We start from the raw sequence: 15690 nt of genomic DNA on the forward strand, positions 1-15690 counted from the left end.
GTATACGTACGAAGGTACATACATGATTCAACGCCGCGCGCTTCGTATATAATAGGCAGCCTGGCTCCGCAGTCAGTAAAATACAAATCTCAATGTGTTGGACGTGCCAGCTTTCGATAACTGGGCTATACTACAAATCATGGTACCTATACCGTTTCCTACCCTACCTAGGTATCTATCATACTTTTAATAAAACCAATTAATTTGCGTGAAGAGTTTATTTTTCATGGTTCAGTACAACAAAACAAAATACTGTTTTGTAGAATATCACATTATTTTTGGAATAGTTGTAACATAATAATTGTTGAAATGATAGTGTAGAAACACTGAAGTACCTACATACAAAATTATAAACAAAACATGATTACACATTTTTCTCTAGTTTCCAATAGAAAATATTTCTACACTTCCGTACAATACAGTAATACTTTCATTTTTTTTGCGTTTTAGCAAATTACTTTCATAAAATTAACTTTTTATCACTTACAGCTTATTACTACAGTGCTTCTACAATGTCATCATTTAGTTTATATGTCACTTCTTTGAGAATTACAATGAGAGAAATGCATTGCCACCTGCACCAATAGAGGCAATAAAGCAGAAATACAAGATTTCTCAAATAATTTGTAGACAATATTGATATGCTTTGTTGAGGTCTCCCAAATTTACTCCATAAGATTTTGAATTCACACAATGGCCATACAAAGGAGTTGTTATATTATAGGGCTAGGGCAGATTGCTGTGAGTATTCACATGGACAAACAAGCCTCTTGCATGATTGCATTACAGGCTAATATTCTATTTTACATAAACCAGTATAGGAATTTGTACCTACATCGGACTGCATAAATATTGTAGCAAAAGTATGAGTAAGTCCAATAGAGCCAGCTGCGACGAAGCCAATATCTCTTATCATCATACGCTTACGCAATATTTTGGAGATGGTGAAAAATGGAAGACTACAAAATTACTACAATTCGAAAATACCTTAGATCAAAATAAACATCTCTAGACAGGCCCGATAAATATGAATTCACTTTTATCACAGATCAAAGTTAATCACTATGTATTCACTTGAAGCATAGTCTGTATTCATTTAGTTGCCAAAGCTTTGTTATAGCTTACTCACTGTCCATCAACAGACTCTTTAATAGCCTCTAGTGCATACACGGTACTGTAAGTTTTCTGTAAATAACTACTAAAGTTACATATTGCTATTTGTACCCTCAATTTGATGTCTTCAGTGAAAAATCGTAAGTAAAAATCAATTTGTATGGCGTACAAACACATACCAGATGCAGATTAAGCCATATAATAATAAATAAAAAGTTACAATCTAAAGATGTATACTGTTCCAATGAAATACTCTTCACTTGACATCCCAAAAAGTTTGAACCCCCAGAGAGCAAAATGCGTGTTATTAATTGAAACTTAAAGCTCTCTAAATAAAATCCCCTCAGACGCAGGGACGGTCCATGCCCGCAAGTCGTGACGGGATGTGCCTTCCCCGCGCCTCGTTGGTCACAGTTTACATTTACATCAACATTGTTACATCCACAAACTCAGGCAGTTGTCCAAGTCACGATTTTTATTGAAGCAGGCATTATTCATTTATAGGTAGTTATTGGGTAACCGTGTCTTGGACTTACCACCAAACCATCATCTTAGGTTTCACTAAACTGTGATTTACCACTTGATATAAAAACAAAATAAAAGTGTGTACAATAAATAAAATCAAAACGACTTGATTTTATGATACTGTCCCAAGTGGCAGGACAATATCTAAATTACAGTTTTTCTAATACTTTTCCATTTACAATATATTTGACAACATTTTTCATAAGATTTCGACAGTAACAAAACATGTCAAATTGTTGTAAAGGATATAATTTAATCATTCTACATTAGAAGAACTGAGCTAGTCTCTTGCCCCAACCCATGCACCAGCTAGAAGGTTGTAGTAACAGTAAAGTAACCCAGTGCTAGCTCAGTTCGCGACATGGGCTGGGGAGGGCAAATCATTTCTGAAAGTCTACCACAATTTATGTAATTGATCATTGGATAAATTTAGGTAGACTCTGAACAATTCAGATAAATATTTTATATTTTAACAAAACTCACCAATCCAACAAGTGTACCTATCCGCGGCTGCCGGGCCCCGAATCCAATATGGATCTAGGAGGCATCACTTTAAAGTCACTCATCAACATACATATTTTCCTTTTCCATTAAAAGTTCACAGTTTTACCACCAAATCGACAGATGTCATAAGTCTTATCACGAGAAAACTATTTACAAGACACAATTTTCGTTAAATTCATTACACTTTACAAATATAGTTTTTGTTTTTGTAGTTTTTTACTATGTGTATATTAGTTTGTTTGGAGCAGTCAGCAAGTGTCGGGCGTTACTTGTCGTCCGAGCAGTCGTCCGACGGGCGCGCCACGTACAGCGCCGGGTCGATGACCTTGGGGATGGGCTTGATCTCCGTGCCCAGCTCCTGCTCGATGCGGTGCAGCGCGAACCGGTCCTCGTACGTGATCAGGTTGATGGCGATACCTGCGGAGCACACCCGTTACTAGCTGCAGTGGACTCGCAAACACCACCACCAGGATAGGCATCATTTGTACAATATACATAGTTTTAATGGGCACAAACTTGTGTGCAGAGAAGTTTACACATACACACACTGTTATCGTTATCAGAACCTTTGTAAGAGTACTGATAAACAAACAATAACATTGTAATTCTTATCTATGCCATATAGTACTGGGCGAGAGACCTATAAATAACATGTGATATTGTGAATAGTTTATTTAAAGGAATATAATGTTGCATGCTGTTAATTATGAATGGTATCTGACTGATTGATCACCTGTACAAATTTTAAAGTAGGTACCTCGCAGATAAATCATGTCTAACATTGGCCATCACAATAATTTTGATGAAAAATGGTGAAGACTTGTTTAAAAGAAACCAAAAACACCCACCTAAGTGTCCGAAACGTCCGGAGCGACCAATACGATGCAGGTAGGTCTCCGCCATGCGCGGGAAGTCGAAGTTGATGACCACGTTGACGGCCTGCACGTCGATACCGCGCGTGAACAGGTCCGAGCACACGAGGTTGCGGCAGAGGCCGGCGCGGAAGTCGTGGAACACGCGGTTACGGTGCGCCTGCGCCATGCGCGCGTGGATGTAGTAGCAGCAGTAGCCCAGCTCCGTGATCTTCTTGGCGAGGAGCTCCACGCGCTGCGTCGAGTTGCAGAATATGATCGACTGGTTTATTTGTAACTGGAATTGAGAGATTTGTTGGTGAGTCGGTGATAAGGTTGTAATTGGGTCATGTTATTAATTATAAATAATAACAAAAATATACGACACGAACAAAAGAAACCAACCTTTGAGAAGAGTGTATTTAAACAATGAACTTTCTGCCGCTCCTGAACAAATGCATAGTATTGTGTGACACCTTTCAGTGTTAATTCTTCCATGAGATTAATTTCATAAGGTTCCCTCAGGTGCTTTTCCATGAACTGCTTCACACTCAGAGGGAAGGTTGCGGAGAAGAGCAGGATTTGACGTTCCTTGGGTAATCTGTAGGTCAATGCATCATTTAAATTCTTGTCCAAAATGAAACAATTCTTGTGAGTGAGGCTAACAATGATGTGATGGGAGTTACCTGCAGATCACCATATCGAGCATGCCCTTGAAGTCTTGTGAGAGGAGCTTGTCGGCTTCATCAAGGACTAGCATCCTGCATTGGTCCATCTTTGCCACCTGTTTATCCATGAGATCAATCATACGACCGGGGGTCGCAATTATTACTTGAACTGTAAAAAAACAACCATATTGTTATTTAACACATTGATGGACACTAGATTAACCGTGAAACTCATAAAAACGCACAACATTTTTGTATGGGAATTGTGTGATGATCTGCTGGTGCACATGCCGGCACACTGCCTAGGCGCAGTAAAGAAATCACGACGTCGATGACCGTTGTGTGCGTGTGAGTTCACACTTTTTTCTGTATGAAAAATTATTGCTGTGTGAAAAAAAGGTACTCTGGGTGCACATATAACTTTGAAATCCTTCCAAATAAAGCACAAGATGGTCTTCATACAAACTCTAGGTAAAACAGGACTGCATTGACCGTTGTTGAAATAATTAGAAAAAGAGCGGGGACTGCATTCGACGTTGTGATTTTTTTCTAAAAGTGTGGAGGACGTCAAATGCAGTCAGTGTCCGTCAGTGGGTTAAGGTTCATAATGAAGAGATTATATAAAACAGATTGACTTTAGTAATTTTTCTTACCGTTTTGGTAGATACGCATTATGTCGTCACGGAGGTTAGTGCCTCCTGTAGTGACCATAACACGAATGTCTGTGTGCTTCGCCAGCTCAATGCAAATCTGTGATGTCTGGAGTGCTAATTCTCTTGTTGGTACCACAATTAAAGCTTGAATACAATCCTTCTTAGGGTCAACCTAAAGTAATAAAGTGTTTTTTAGTACATTAAACAATGAAGTCAAATAGAGATTTTAGAGGGTGATAGATCAGGATGGATATTATCATTTATAGAAAATGAAGGGGAATCCAAATATATCATCATATTATTAAAGATTACTATTACACTAGGGTTTCGTTCCCGTGTTCCCGGGAATTCCCGTTCCCGGGAATTCCCGGGAAATTTCTCTTTCCCGAAACCGGGAAAAAAATAGCATTCCCGGGAATTCCCGGGTTTGATTTTTAATCGATTCTATGCTATATTTTCATCTTTATTTATCTGTTGTTTGTTTTCAAGAATTCTTTATTGGATAAATGATAAATAACAAATATTAAAGTAAAGTAACTTATGCAATTACACTTTTATCTTAAAATTAAGCATACAATACCAGGTAATTACACCTTTAAAAGTTAGTGATATCAAACGTTTTATTCAAGTACATTATATTTCTATTTTATATAAAGTACCTACAATAAGTTAAATAACCACGAAATATGAGTTCCTAAGTATGGAAGTTCATTTATGACAAATACCTAAGTATATTTATCTGTTGCTTCTGACTTAAACCAAAAAAAGGCTTCTTGTCTACGATCAGAAACTCGGTTTTGTTGTAAATTATTGGAAAATGATACGTGTCATTGTTTTCGCGCAGCTGCTTTGCAAAGATAAATGACTCATCTACATCACCTTGTTTCACGTCTTCCTGATTAAGGTTTAAGGTACTTTATTTCTCATAAGAACATTATAAAAAACATTCACTCAAAATGAGAACTTAAAATTCTAAATACTTATTGTTACTTACAGTCCAACTACAAAGTCGTGAAAACGGAAGTGGATCCTAACTAATCGTTTAAGATCGTATTTAATCGATCTGTTATAGGTATTTATTAAAGGACTATCTGTTAAAATCCATAATCAATCCATATTTTATTTCTAATATTTCAATTTCTGATTCAATATTTCCTCTTTATTTATCTGTTGGTCCTACCGCCTACCTAAAACCAAACAATTGATCGGCTTTTACATATGTGACCAAAGAGTATGTAAAAGCTAACGCTAGTGTGACGCCTGTCATATTATTTTTGTTATGTCCCCGTTTTGTGTCCGCGTTTATTTTTTATAAAATTACTAACGCATAGAAAAAACCAAAATAAGAAGAAGGTTGAGCGATAAATTGTTAAATTAATTAATTTTTCTAAAACATTACCTCAAGTATAATTAATTTTAATTATAATTATGTCCTAATAATTTTATTTTCAAAATGTTATAATTAATAATATTATTTTCAAAATGTTATAATTAGTAACAGTTTGAAAATAATATTATTATGACATATAATTAAAATAGAATATTATAATGAATACCTTTGTTATTGTTTTTATTTACAAATAAGAAAACAAATGATTTGGCATGTAAAACAAATAAATAATTATAATTTTGGTTGTTAATTTATCTGACTGTTGCTTTTTTCTACCTATACGAGTGATAAACGTATATTTGATTTAATTGTTAGTGTTTTAATAGACTTTTAATACGCGAAAATGGCAAAACTAAGCATTCAAAATAAATTCCCGTTTCCCGGGAATTCCCGGGAAATCTAGAAAAAAAATCCCGTTTCCCGGGAACAGAAAAAGGTCGGGAAAAACGAAACCCTATATTACACATTCATACAAATTCTAACATGAATATAATGCAGGCTGTAGTGTTTGGCAGGGATATTCATGAAATACCAAAAACTAATATTTTATAGGAAGAGCCAGGTAAATTGAAACAATATCCTGCCTTTACAGATGCTTTGTCCAGCAAATGAGTCTGATGACTTATCTGACTGGAAAATCTTTTGACCATGGTGACAAACCCTTATTCCAGCTAATCTTTGTCACTGACAAGCTAAGAAAAAGATTGTTTTGAAAATCACTACAGAACCCAAAACTTGAATGAATTATAATTATGAATTTCAATTATGTGAAAAATCTAAGCAGTCTGAAAGAGACTACATGCAGGTCAGAATTAAACTAATATAGTTACCTGTTCTAAAACTGGAATACAATAAGCACCAGTTTTGCCGGTTCCATTTTTGGCTCTAGCAAGTACGTCTTTTCCACTGAGAGCAATAGGAATAGAAGCCTCTTGAATAGGGGACGGTTTCTCCCAGCCTTTTTCAAAGATTCCCATCAGCAGCTCTCTCTTTAGACAAAACTCTTCAAACTCATTTCCTCTTGTATCCGTCACATCCTACATTTAAGAAATTATTAAAATAAGGACAATACAATGGTTAACCTGATGGCGAAAAGATTGGTCAAGGTGCCAAATTAATACATAATTATATAAAACAGTAAGTTGGCTAAGGTTGACATGCACCAAACATTTTACGAACATTGCATAAAATTTGTTCTCTTGCTTGCTTGCTCTAAAAGTACCAAAAACTAAACTACCTGCAAATTTTGCTGCTTTAGGGCATTAGGATAATGAGTGAAAGGTAATAAAAGGAAATTAAAACTTAGGGACCATCTTAAAAAAATATAAATAAATGAGGGTAGATACTCACACTAGTCTTTATTCTTCTGTCTTTTGGAGGTATTTTTAATTTAGATTTCCAACCAATGTCGTCAACAGCTTTATCGACATCTCTGTGAAAAATAACGGGACTGTAATGTAAAATGTAAATAGGTGAAAGGAATGATACAGCAGGAAAATAAGTGATACTGACCCTTTGCTCTGATTATTGATACTGTTCCCGACGTGATTACTCGAACTGATCCTTTCGGTCATCATTTTGCCAAATAAATCCCTCTCGGGATCAATAAATTAGAAACTTAATCACAAATCTTTGTCCGACACAAAACTAATTTCACGATTTGTCACTTTTATATACATAGGCTAAGTTATCACGTACACCAGCGGAGTCCGGAATTATCTGAAATAAATTAAATGAATGTTAGATACTTTCGTAAAGATAAAATAAGTGAATAGGCCTAAAGACGCGTCAACAACCAACATTAACAAAATATAAATAGAACGTAGATTGACGTAAGTAAACTATCGTTAAACTTGAGAACTAATTTAAATAGGGGATGCAGTTTTTACCATAAAATCGTATCAGAGGAATTATTTATAAATCTGATTTGAGATTGAAGAGATAAATAGTGATACGAAGTAGTCTGGGTTGATAGAAATTCCCAATATAAAAATGGCCGACTCTAGTCACCAAAGTTAAGACCCAGAGACCGGACCAAAAATTTTTAAGTTTTAAGGGCAAAACAACAATTGAAATACTAACATAATCATTATCTTTGTATCGTAGATAATAAATAAACAATCTTACCTAGATAAAACTTTAAAAAAGACGACGACACTCGATTAACAACGGCGACATCACTCATAAAGTAACAACCAAAGACAAAGAAGAAAAACGTCAAGTAAAACCAAAGAGAAGAACCAGTGTTGCCAATTTCTACCGAATGACCTAAGACTATATAAGAGCATCCTAAGAGTCGTTTATGGTATGTTTTTTTTTTTGTATCTGTGTCTCATAAAAAAAAAGTTGATGGCAACGAACGCCAACGGTTATCCCAACGATGGATATTTATCATTTATAATACAGGGCAGATTGCAGCAACGAAGGTCAACGAAAAACGTTCGTTGGCGTTCGTTGGGCCGGTCTGTACGCGGCTTTAGACATTAAGCACGCCTTCCTTTCATTCACTTCAAATCACTTCATTCATTTCATTCGTTCACTCAATTCCAATCATCAAACGTAAACAAAGTAAAATAAATAATTTGAAATTTTCTATAACATAACTTTACTATTTTACTATAACCCATTTCAAGATAAAATTTATGAACCACCAACTTATATCGTCACCATGTAAGTAACCAAAGCAGAAAAATTATGTCTTATTATTTTTTTAGGTTGAAATTTGAATTAGCTTCTAGGTTATAAAATTGGTATCTGAAAATGACTATTTATATTTCAGGACAGAATATTGGAAATCCCAGGGAAGGAAATATTGTGAATTTTGTAAATGTTGGATAGCTGATAATAAAGTGGTAAGTTTACATACATAAATATAATAATATTATCTTATAAATTATAGTAGTCAGTGATCTACATTTAAGAACCATTAAGCAGAGGTGACAAAGAAGCATGGACTTAGATTTCTTTGGTATGATACTATAATTTACTAAAGAATTTATACATGAAACTAACTTCTTATCTACATTTTAGTCAGTATCATTCCATGAAAATGGCAAGCGGCACAAGGAAGCTGTCGCCAAGCACATATCTCAGGTTACCAAGAGGAGTGCCAAGGACTTCAAGCAGAAAGAGAAGATGGATGACGAGATCAAGAAGATGGAGGCCGCGGCCATGGCCGCTTACTTGAAGGATGTTGAGAACAATGTTGATGCTGACCTTACATCACAGGTATTTCTGTCTACTATCAGGATTGATTTTTAAAATAAATTATAAAAATATAGTACTTACCTGTATGATTATTATGAATGTGTATAATATATATTAAATATACATAACACCTAATAAAATTATATTACTTGGCATTGTTCCCAGACCCTCAATCAGATGTTAAATGATGCTGGTGGGTCCGCACAAGGCGACACCAAGGCGCCCGCACCTATTGTCCAAGCCAGCAAGAAACCCGTGTGGCATGAAGTCAAGAGTGATGATGGGAACTACTTCTGGAATATTGAAAACAATGGTGGGTTGAACAATAGGATTACTATCTTGGCAATAATTATTCTTAACTTTTTAAAATTATAATGATATGAAATGTCCTACTAATACATATTACAAATGACAAATATGATGTTTGTAAGTATGGATGGATGGATGTTTGTTACTTTATCACTGGAAAATGTGTGGACCAATTTTATGAAATGATGCAGATACCCTGGATTAACACATAAGCTACTGCTGAAACACCGAACAAAGACAAATTATCATTGTAGGATTTCATAAGTATATTATTTGTTGTTACAGAGACCACCTGGGATCCTCCTGACGAGTACCTCTCTCTGGCCCAGCAAGAGGAACAGAAAATTAAAGAAGAGGAGAAAACCAAGAAACAAGCAAAAATAGATGTAAAGTTAAAGTAGGTTTAACATGATTGTGTGTTGTTGTTTATGATATTTATAGCATTATATATGCAGCATTGGTGAGCCAGGCTTTATCTATCAAAATGACCATCATCAGCCCGTAATTATCCACTGCTGGACATAAGCCTCTTTTAAGGCTTTTTTGCTTCTTCTTACAACACTCTGTCCCTAGCCCTCCGGGATAGGGATGCCTGCGTCCACGCTTTAAGTTTGTGACATTATCTATCTGTAGTATGTCTCTGCTGGGCAATGGCCACCCTTATGAACTACCCACCGTTTGTGATCCTGTGCCTCTTGTGTCATTTTTAAAATATGTGGGGACATCTCACACACGGCCATCCGACTCCAAGCTAGGCAGAGCCTGTGTTATGGGTATCGGACAGCTGATATATCTACACAAATACATAGATAGATAGATATATTAAATATAAATATCAACACCCAAGACCCGAGTACAAATATCTATCTTTAAACAAATATCTGCCCCAGCCGGGAATCGAATCCGGAACCTTCGGCTCAGCAGTCAGGGCCACTAACCACTACACCAGTCGGCAGTCTTCTTCAGAAAAAAGCCGATGCCAGACACTGGCCTTATCTATTAATTCCTTTATTTCCCCCAGAAAACAGAAGCACAAAGAGAGCATGAAAGAGGTGAAGGCGCACCTGTCCCGAGAGAGCATGCGGTCCCGCGCGGCGCCCCCCGAGCCCGCGCCCGCCGCCGCCGTGTGCGGGCCCGCGCCCGCCGCCCGCCCGTATGGGACTTGGACCACCGTCGTCACTGAGTAAGTGCTTAACGATAGTATAGACTAGAAAGTCATGACAATAACGAGTACGATTTTGCAAAGACTTTTTATCATTGTCAGTTTACTTACATTTCAAATATAAAATACCGATTGATAATGGCTTTTTAACGGATTTGTCCTTAAACAAATATAATAAATTGATTAAATACGCTCTTTAACAATTCGTTAGGATCTACTTCCGATTTCAGTACTTTATACACCTATGTTAGCTGTAAAGAAGAAAGATTTGACTGAATGATGTAGTGGAATTATTTGCTGGTAATTATGTCGTAGGTTACCCGGTCTCGTGTGCACCATGATTAATAGGGCCATCCTGTATAGGTATGGTATAGGGAATAGGTACTATAATATTAATTTCACAAGATTTTTCCATAAAAAAACAGAACTTGTAAAAAACCAAGTGTCGCAATTCAGCCCTTGAACAAGCCTTCAACCGTAAAAAGTTGAGAAATCCATGTAGGTTATACCAAGTCGGTACATTTATTCAGTCCCTACTTAATGACCCTTGTATCTTAAGACCTGGTTTCTCATGATTCTGTTAGTTACAGTTCAATAACGGATTTGCTGACGACGCGTTTAAGGATTATTACCCTTGTTAACTGGATGAGTCCCACGACGAAAATCTAATAGACCATTCATAAATCCAGCATTATGTGTATCATTCACTCATTTCCCTCACACTTCACTCAATATTCTGTCATATTCATTGAAATTTGTTGTCTATGTCTCTGTGATTTCAAACAACCTCAAACAACCAAACTTTTTGGTTTTGAGGTTGCCATGGTTACTATTTTGTTGTTTTTTGACATCCGTCATTGAAAATAATATTATTACGCCATGCCCTTTGAAAAGCAATACAACGAACAAGATGGAGTGTCAGTGCAAAAGAAACTTCTCAGGAAATAACATATCAATTGCTAAGTAAGGTCTTATTTTAAAATATTTTGTTAAAAGATTTTTCACTTAATTCAATAGTTCTCATTAAGTCATTAGGTTTAACTTCTTGAATCTGCCTCTGTGGTCTAGTGGTAGAAGCTCAGCTTCATCACCCAGGGATCCCGGGTTCGATTTCCAGGTAGGGCCATCAATTTGTGTTTCTATATTGCGGTTCCAACTTAGGTTAGGATATTAAATTTAAACTTTTATCTCGGTTTGACATTATATAAAACCCAGACAGTATTTCGCTTAATTTTTTATGTCACACAACATCTAGTTCGTATATTGTTTATCAAAGGCTCTGTTCATTTTTCCATCTTGAATCTTGACAGAATGAGTCACAAGTAAACAACCCGTTGCCTGGTTACCGGTCTTTACCAAGTCTTAGCGGAACCCCACAGCAGCAATCAAGTTTATCACCCGATCAAGGGAGTTAACCCCGTGATTTAGCATGGTGGGACACTCACTAACCTTAAGACCTGGTTTCTCATGATTCTGTTAGTTAGACCTGGTTTCTCATGATTCTGTTAGTTACAGTCTCAATAACGGATTTGCTGACGACGCGTTTAAGGATTATTACCCTTGTTAATTGGATGAGTCCCATGACGAAAATCTAATAGACCATTCATAAATCAAGCATTATGTGAATCATTCACTCACACTTCATTCAATATTCTGTCATATTCATTGAAATTGGTGTCTATGTCTCTATAATGTCAAACAACCTCAAACAACCAAACTTTTTGGTTTTGAGGTTGCCATGGTTACTATTTCTATCGAGGTTGTTTTTTGACATCCGTCATTGAAAATAATATCATTACGCCATGCCCTTTGAAAAACAATACAACGAACTAGATGGAGTGTCAGTCCAAAAGAAAGGGCTCAACAAATAATACCTCAATTTCTAAGTAAGGTCTTATTTTAAAATATTTTGTTAGAAGATTTTTCACTTAATTCAATAGTTCTCATTAAGTCATTAGGTTTAACTTCTTATATTTACTTCTGTGGTCTTGTGGTAGAAGCTCAGCTTCATCACCCAGGGATCCCGGGTTCGATTTCCAGGTAGGGCCATCAATTCGTGTTTCTATATTGCGGTTCCAAGTTAGGTTAGGACATTAAATTAAAACTTTTATCTCGGTTTGACAGTATATAAAACCCAGACAGTATTTCGCTTCATTTTTTATGTCACACAACATCTAGTTCGTATATTGTATATATATATGCGGCTCTGTTCATTTCTCCATCTTGAATTCTTGACAAATGTGTCAAAAGTCAACAACCCGTTGCCTGGTTACCGGTCTTAACCGAGTCTTAGCGGAACCCCACAGCAGCAATCAAGTTTATCACCCGATCAAGGGAGTTAACCCCGTGATTTAGCATGGTGGGACACTCACTAACCTTAACGGTCCAACATGTAACCAAACCGAGGTATTTTTAACCTAACCGAATGGTGTGAAATTAGGCCTAAGTTATTATGTAATTAGCTAACATAGGAAACAACATCGTACAGTTACGGTAAAATAAATAAAAAAAAAAACTTATGTCTTAAATAAATATACTGACTCAGCAATAGCATGAAAACACAATATACCTTAACATACAACTAATACATAACTTAACTACCGATTTTAAAATGGTTTGTTTGATTAAGACCTGGTTTCTCATGATTCTGTTAGTTACAGTCTCAATAGCGGATTTGCTGACGACGCGTTTAAGGATTATTACCCTTGTTAATTGGATGAGTCCCATGACGAAAATCTAATAGACCATTCATAAATCAAGCATTATGTGAATCATTCACTCACACTTCATTCAATATTCTGTCATATTCATTGAAATTGGTGTCTATGTCCCTATAATGTCAAACAACCTCAAACAACCAAACTTTTTGGTTTTGAGGTTGCCATGGTTACTATTTCTATCGAGGTTGTTTTTTGACATCCGTCATTGAAAATAATATCATTACGCCATGCCCTTTGAAAAACAATACAACGAACTAGATGGAGTGTCAGTGCAAAAGAAAGGACTCAACAAATAACACCTCAATTTCTAAGTAAGGTCTTATTTTAAAATAGTTTGTTAGAAGATTTTTCACTTAATTCAATAGTTCTCATTAAGTCATTAAGTTTAACTTCTTATATCTACCTCTGTGGTCTAGTGATAGAAGCTCAGCTTCATCACCCAGGGATCCCGGGTTCGATTTCCAGGTAGGGCCATTAATTTGTGTTTCTATATTGCGGTTCCAAGTTAGGTTAGGACATTAAATTAAAACTTTTATCTCGGTTTGACAGTATATAAAACCCAGACAGTATTTCGCTTCATTTTTTTTGTCACACAACATCTAGTTCGTATATTGTTTATCAAAGGCTCTGTTCATTTTTCCATCTTGAATCTTGACAGAATGAGTGACAAGTAAACAACCCGTTGCCTGGTTACCGGTCTTAACCAAGTCTTAGCGGAACCCCACAGCAGCAATCAAGTTTATCACCCGATCAAGGGAGTTAACCCCGTGATTTAGCATGGTGGGACACTCACTAACCTTAACGGTCCAAAATGTAACCAAACCGAGGTATTTTTAACCTAACCGAATGGTGTGAAATTAGGCCTTAGCGCATTAAATTAATAAATTATACAGTGTGTTGCAAAAAGGGTGTAGTAAGCTGAAAGGGTTCTGAACAATTTTCTGCTTAGGGTACCTGTTTTGCAACATCTACGTATAAGTAATATTTTGTAAAAAAAAAACAAAAAAATCTGTTCAAGTGCATTTAAATAGGTACTTTATTTATGAATTGGAAGTGTGGCTGTGTGCAACGCCGATGAAAATTATATGTTCATCCTGTCCTATTGTTTAGGTAGCTTTCTACTTCTTTACCTACCCATTAAATAATCATTAATATTTCTTTACAATTCGATCTTGTTCAGTTATTATTGTTGTTTTTGGAAAACTCTTCGCTTGTAAGGATTCGTATTTCCATGTCATTATTTCCCCGTGACGCCCACAAAAATTGTTTCTGTAACATTAATTTCTTAGTCACGGGTTGACTCTCGAAATTTCCTTTAATACCATTGAAACAATATCTTGATAAAAAGTTTTGTGTAAGTATAAATATTGTATAAAGGCGATGTGGCGTCACGTTCCGGGAAACTCATGTTTACGGTTTCTTTGAGATTTGTCGAAACAACTCGAAGGGCATGTGACCTTTGGACAACCACAATCTCAAGTACCTACCGAGGTAGCACTAAGTAGGTACTTACTTCCTGTAATATTCATAAATCTGACGAATTCATTCTATAATCGTGGTTTCGTTATCCCTCAGCAAAGTTGTCTCATCGAAGTTAATGACGGATATCCAGCGTGAACTGAACGCATCGTTGCATTTCGTACAGCATCATCTAGCCGATTTTGACACAATTCATACAACAACGCAGTTTTGCGAATTTCACGTTTTTGCAACTCACTGAATAATTTTACAAATCTCATTAAATCCAATACTCGCTCCAGAATTGCCAGCAATGTCTTCAAATTCCAAGTAAGGTACTTAAGATATATGTCATTGGTCCACAGGCCTGTGGAAGCGGTGGACCTGCAGCTCCCGAAGTCACAGCGGCCGAAGCCCCCGCCCCCCGTGGTCGTGGAGCCCGACGAGCGCCTCCAGTTCAAGGAACGGACCGTCGAATCATTAGGAGACGGACCCGTCGAGTTCAAGAAGCGGAAACTCGGACACAACAGGAAAAATATGAGACAGAAACTGGACACTGATGACTGATGTGATGGTAGAGATTAAGTTAAATAAATTGTACATAGTTTTCTAATTTGTGTTGTTTCATTTAATTTTGTTTCATATATTGATATTGACTATAAATATTTAGGAAGGTAAAGTATATGCATCAGGGATAGGTACATTTTATCAGTGAACGAACCAATGTCCTTATTATCCTCGGTTAGGTCTAAGTTTTATTTGAGGACCTATACAAATATTTTGCGTTAAAATTAAAGGCTGGAAGTCTATTCATGAATGGAATGATCATTACTTACAGGTAAGAATATCGTAAAAATACAGCTTGGTTCCTCATTATCATCTACAACTAGGTACTTACACATCTGGAAGGCATGTCTATAATCTGGGTTCCGCTCATCTGGCATAATCTTTATTGACCAAAACTCATTTCGCATAACTCGTATGGTCTAAACTTTTTTGGCCGAACCATCACTTTGCCAAGACTTATGTGGCATAAGGCTCGTTTTGTCTAAAACTCTTTAGGCACAATCTTTAAACACCTAAGTTTCGTTTGCTCAAATTTATGTTCGTCTATACCTATGTATAATCTT

General features: G+C 36.3%; 2 protein-coding genes across 3 annotated transcripts; one reads left to right on the forward strand and one right to left on the reverse strand.

Moving 5' to 3' along the window:
• Positions 1–203: 203 nt before the first annotated feature.
• LOC105393859 (ATP-dependent RNA helicase me31b) lies at positions 204–7982 on the reverse strand. Of its 2 annotated transcripts, none has more exons than XM_011565674.3 (9): positions 7832–7982; positions 7217–7423; positions 7055–7136; positions 6535–6741; positions 4315–4486; positions 3680–3830; positions 3399–3594; positions 2991–3291; positions 204–2559 (listed from the first exon to the last, which is right to left on the reverse strand). In XM_011565674.3, the coding sequence occupies exons 2-9, from the start codon at positions 7279–7281 to the stop codon at positions 2408–2410; spliced, it is 1326 nt and encodes a 441-aa protein (XP_011563976.1). In that variant the 5' UTR covers positions 7282–7423; positions 7832–7982; the 3' UTR covers positions 204–2407. The 2 variants fall into 2 exon arrangements, with proteins under 2 accessions (XP_011563976.1, XP_037975131.1); XM_038119203.2 differs by lacking the exon at positions 7832–7982 and adding an exon at positions 7594–7613.
• A 224-nt stretch (positions 7983–8206) lies between these two features.
• On the forward strand, positions 8207–15173 carry LOC105394632 (WW domain-binding protein 4). The gene is made up of 7 exons (XM_011566537.3): positions 8207–8374; positions 8484–8556; positions 8735–8932; positions 9077–9224; positions 9506–9617; positions 10242–10403; positions 14926–15173. Coding segments are annotated over exons 1-7 (897 nt in total). The 5' UTR covers positions 8207–8372; the 3' UTR covers positions 15128–15173.
• Positions 15174–15690: the final 517 nt, after the last annotated feature.

This window comes from Plutella xylostella, chromosome 12 (assembly GCF_932276165.1).
Source record: "Plutella xylostella chromosome 12, ilPluXylo3.1, whole genome shotgun sequence".
Taxonomy (NCBI): Eukaryota; Metazoa; Arthropoda; class Insecta; order Lepidoptera; family Plutellidae; genus Plutella; species Plutella xylostella.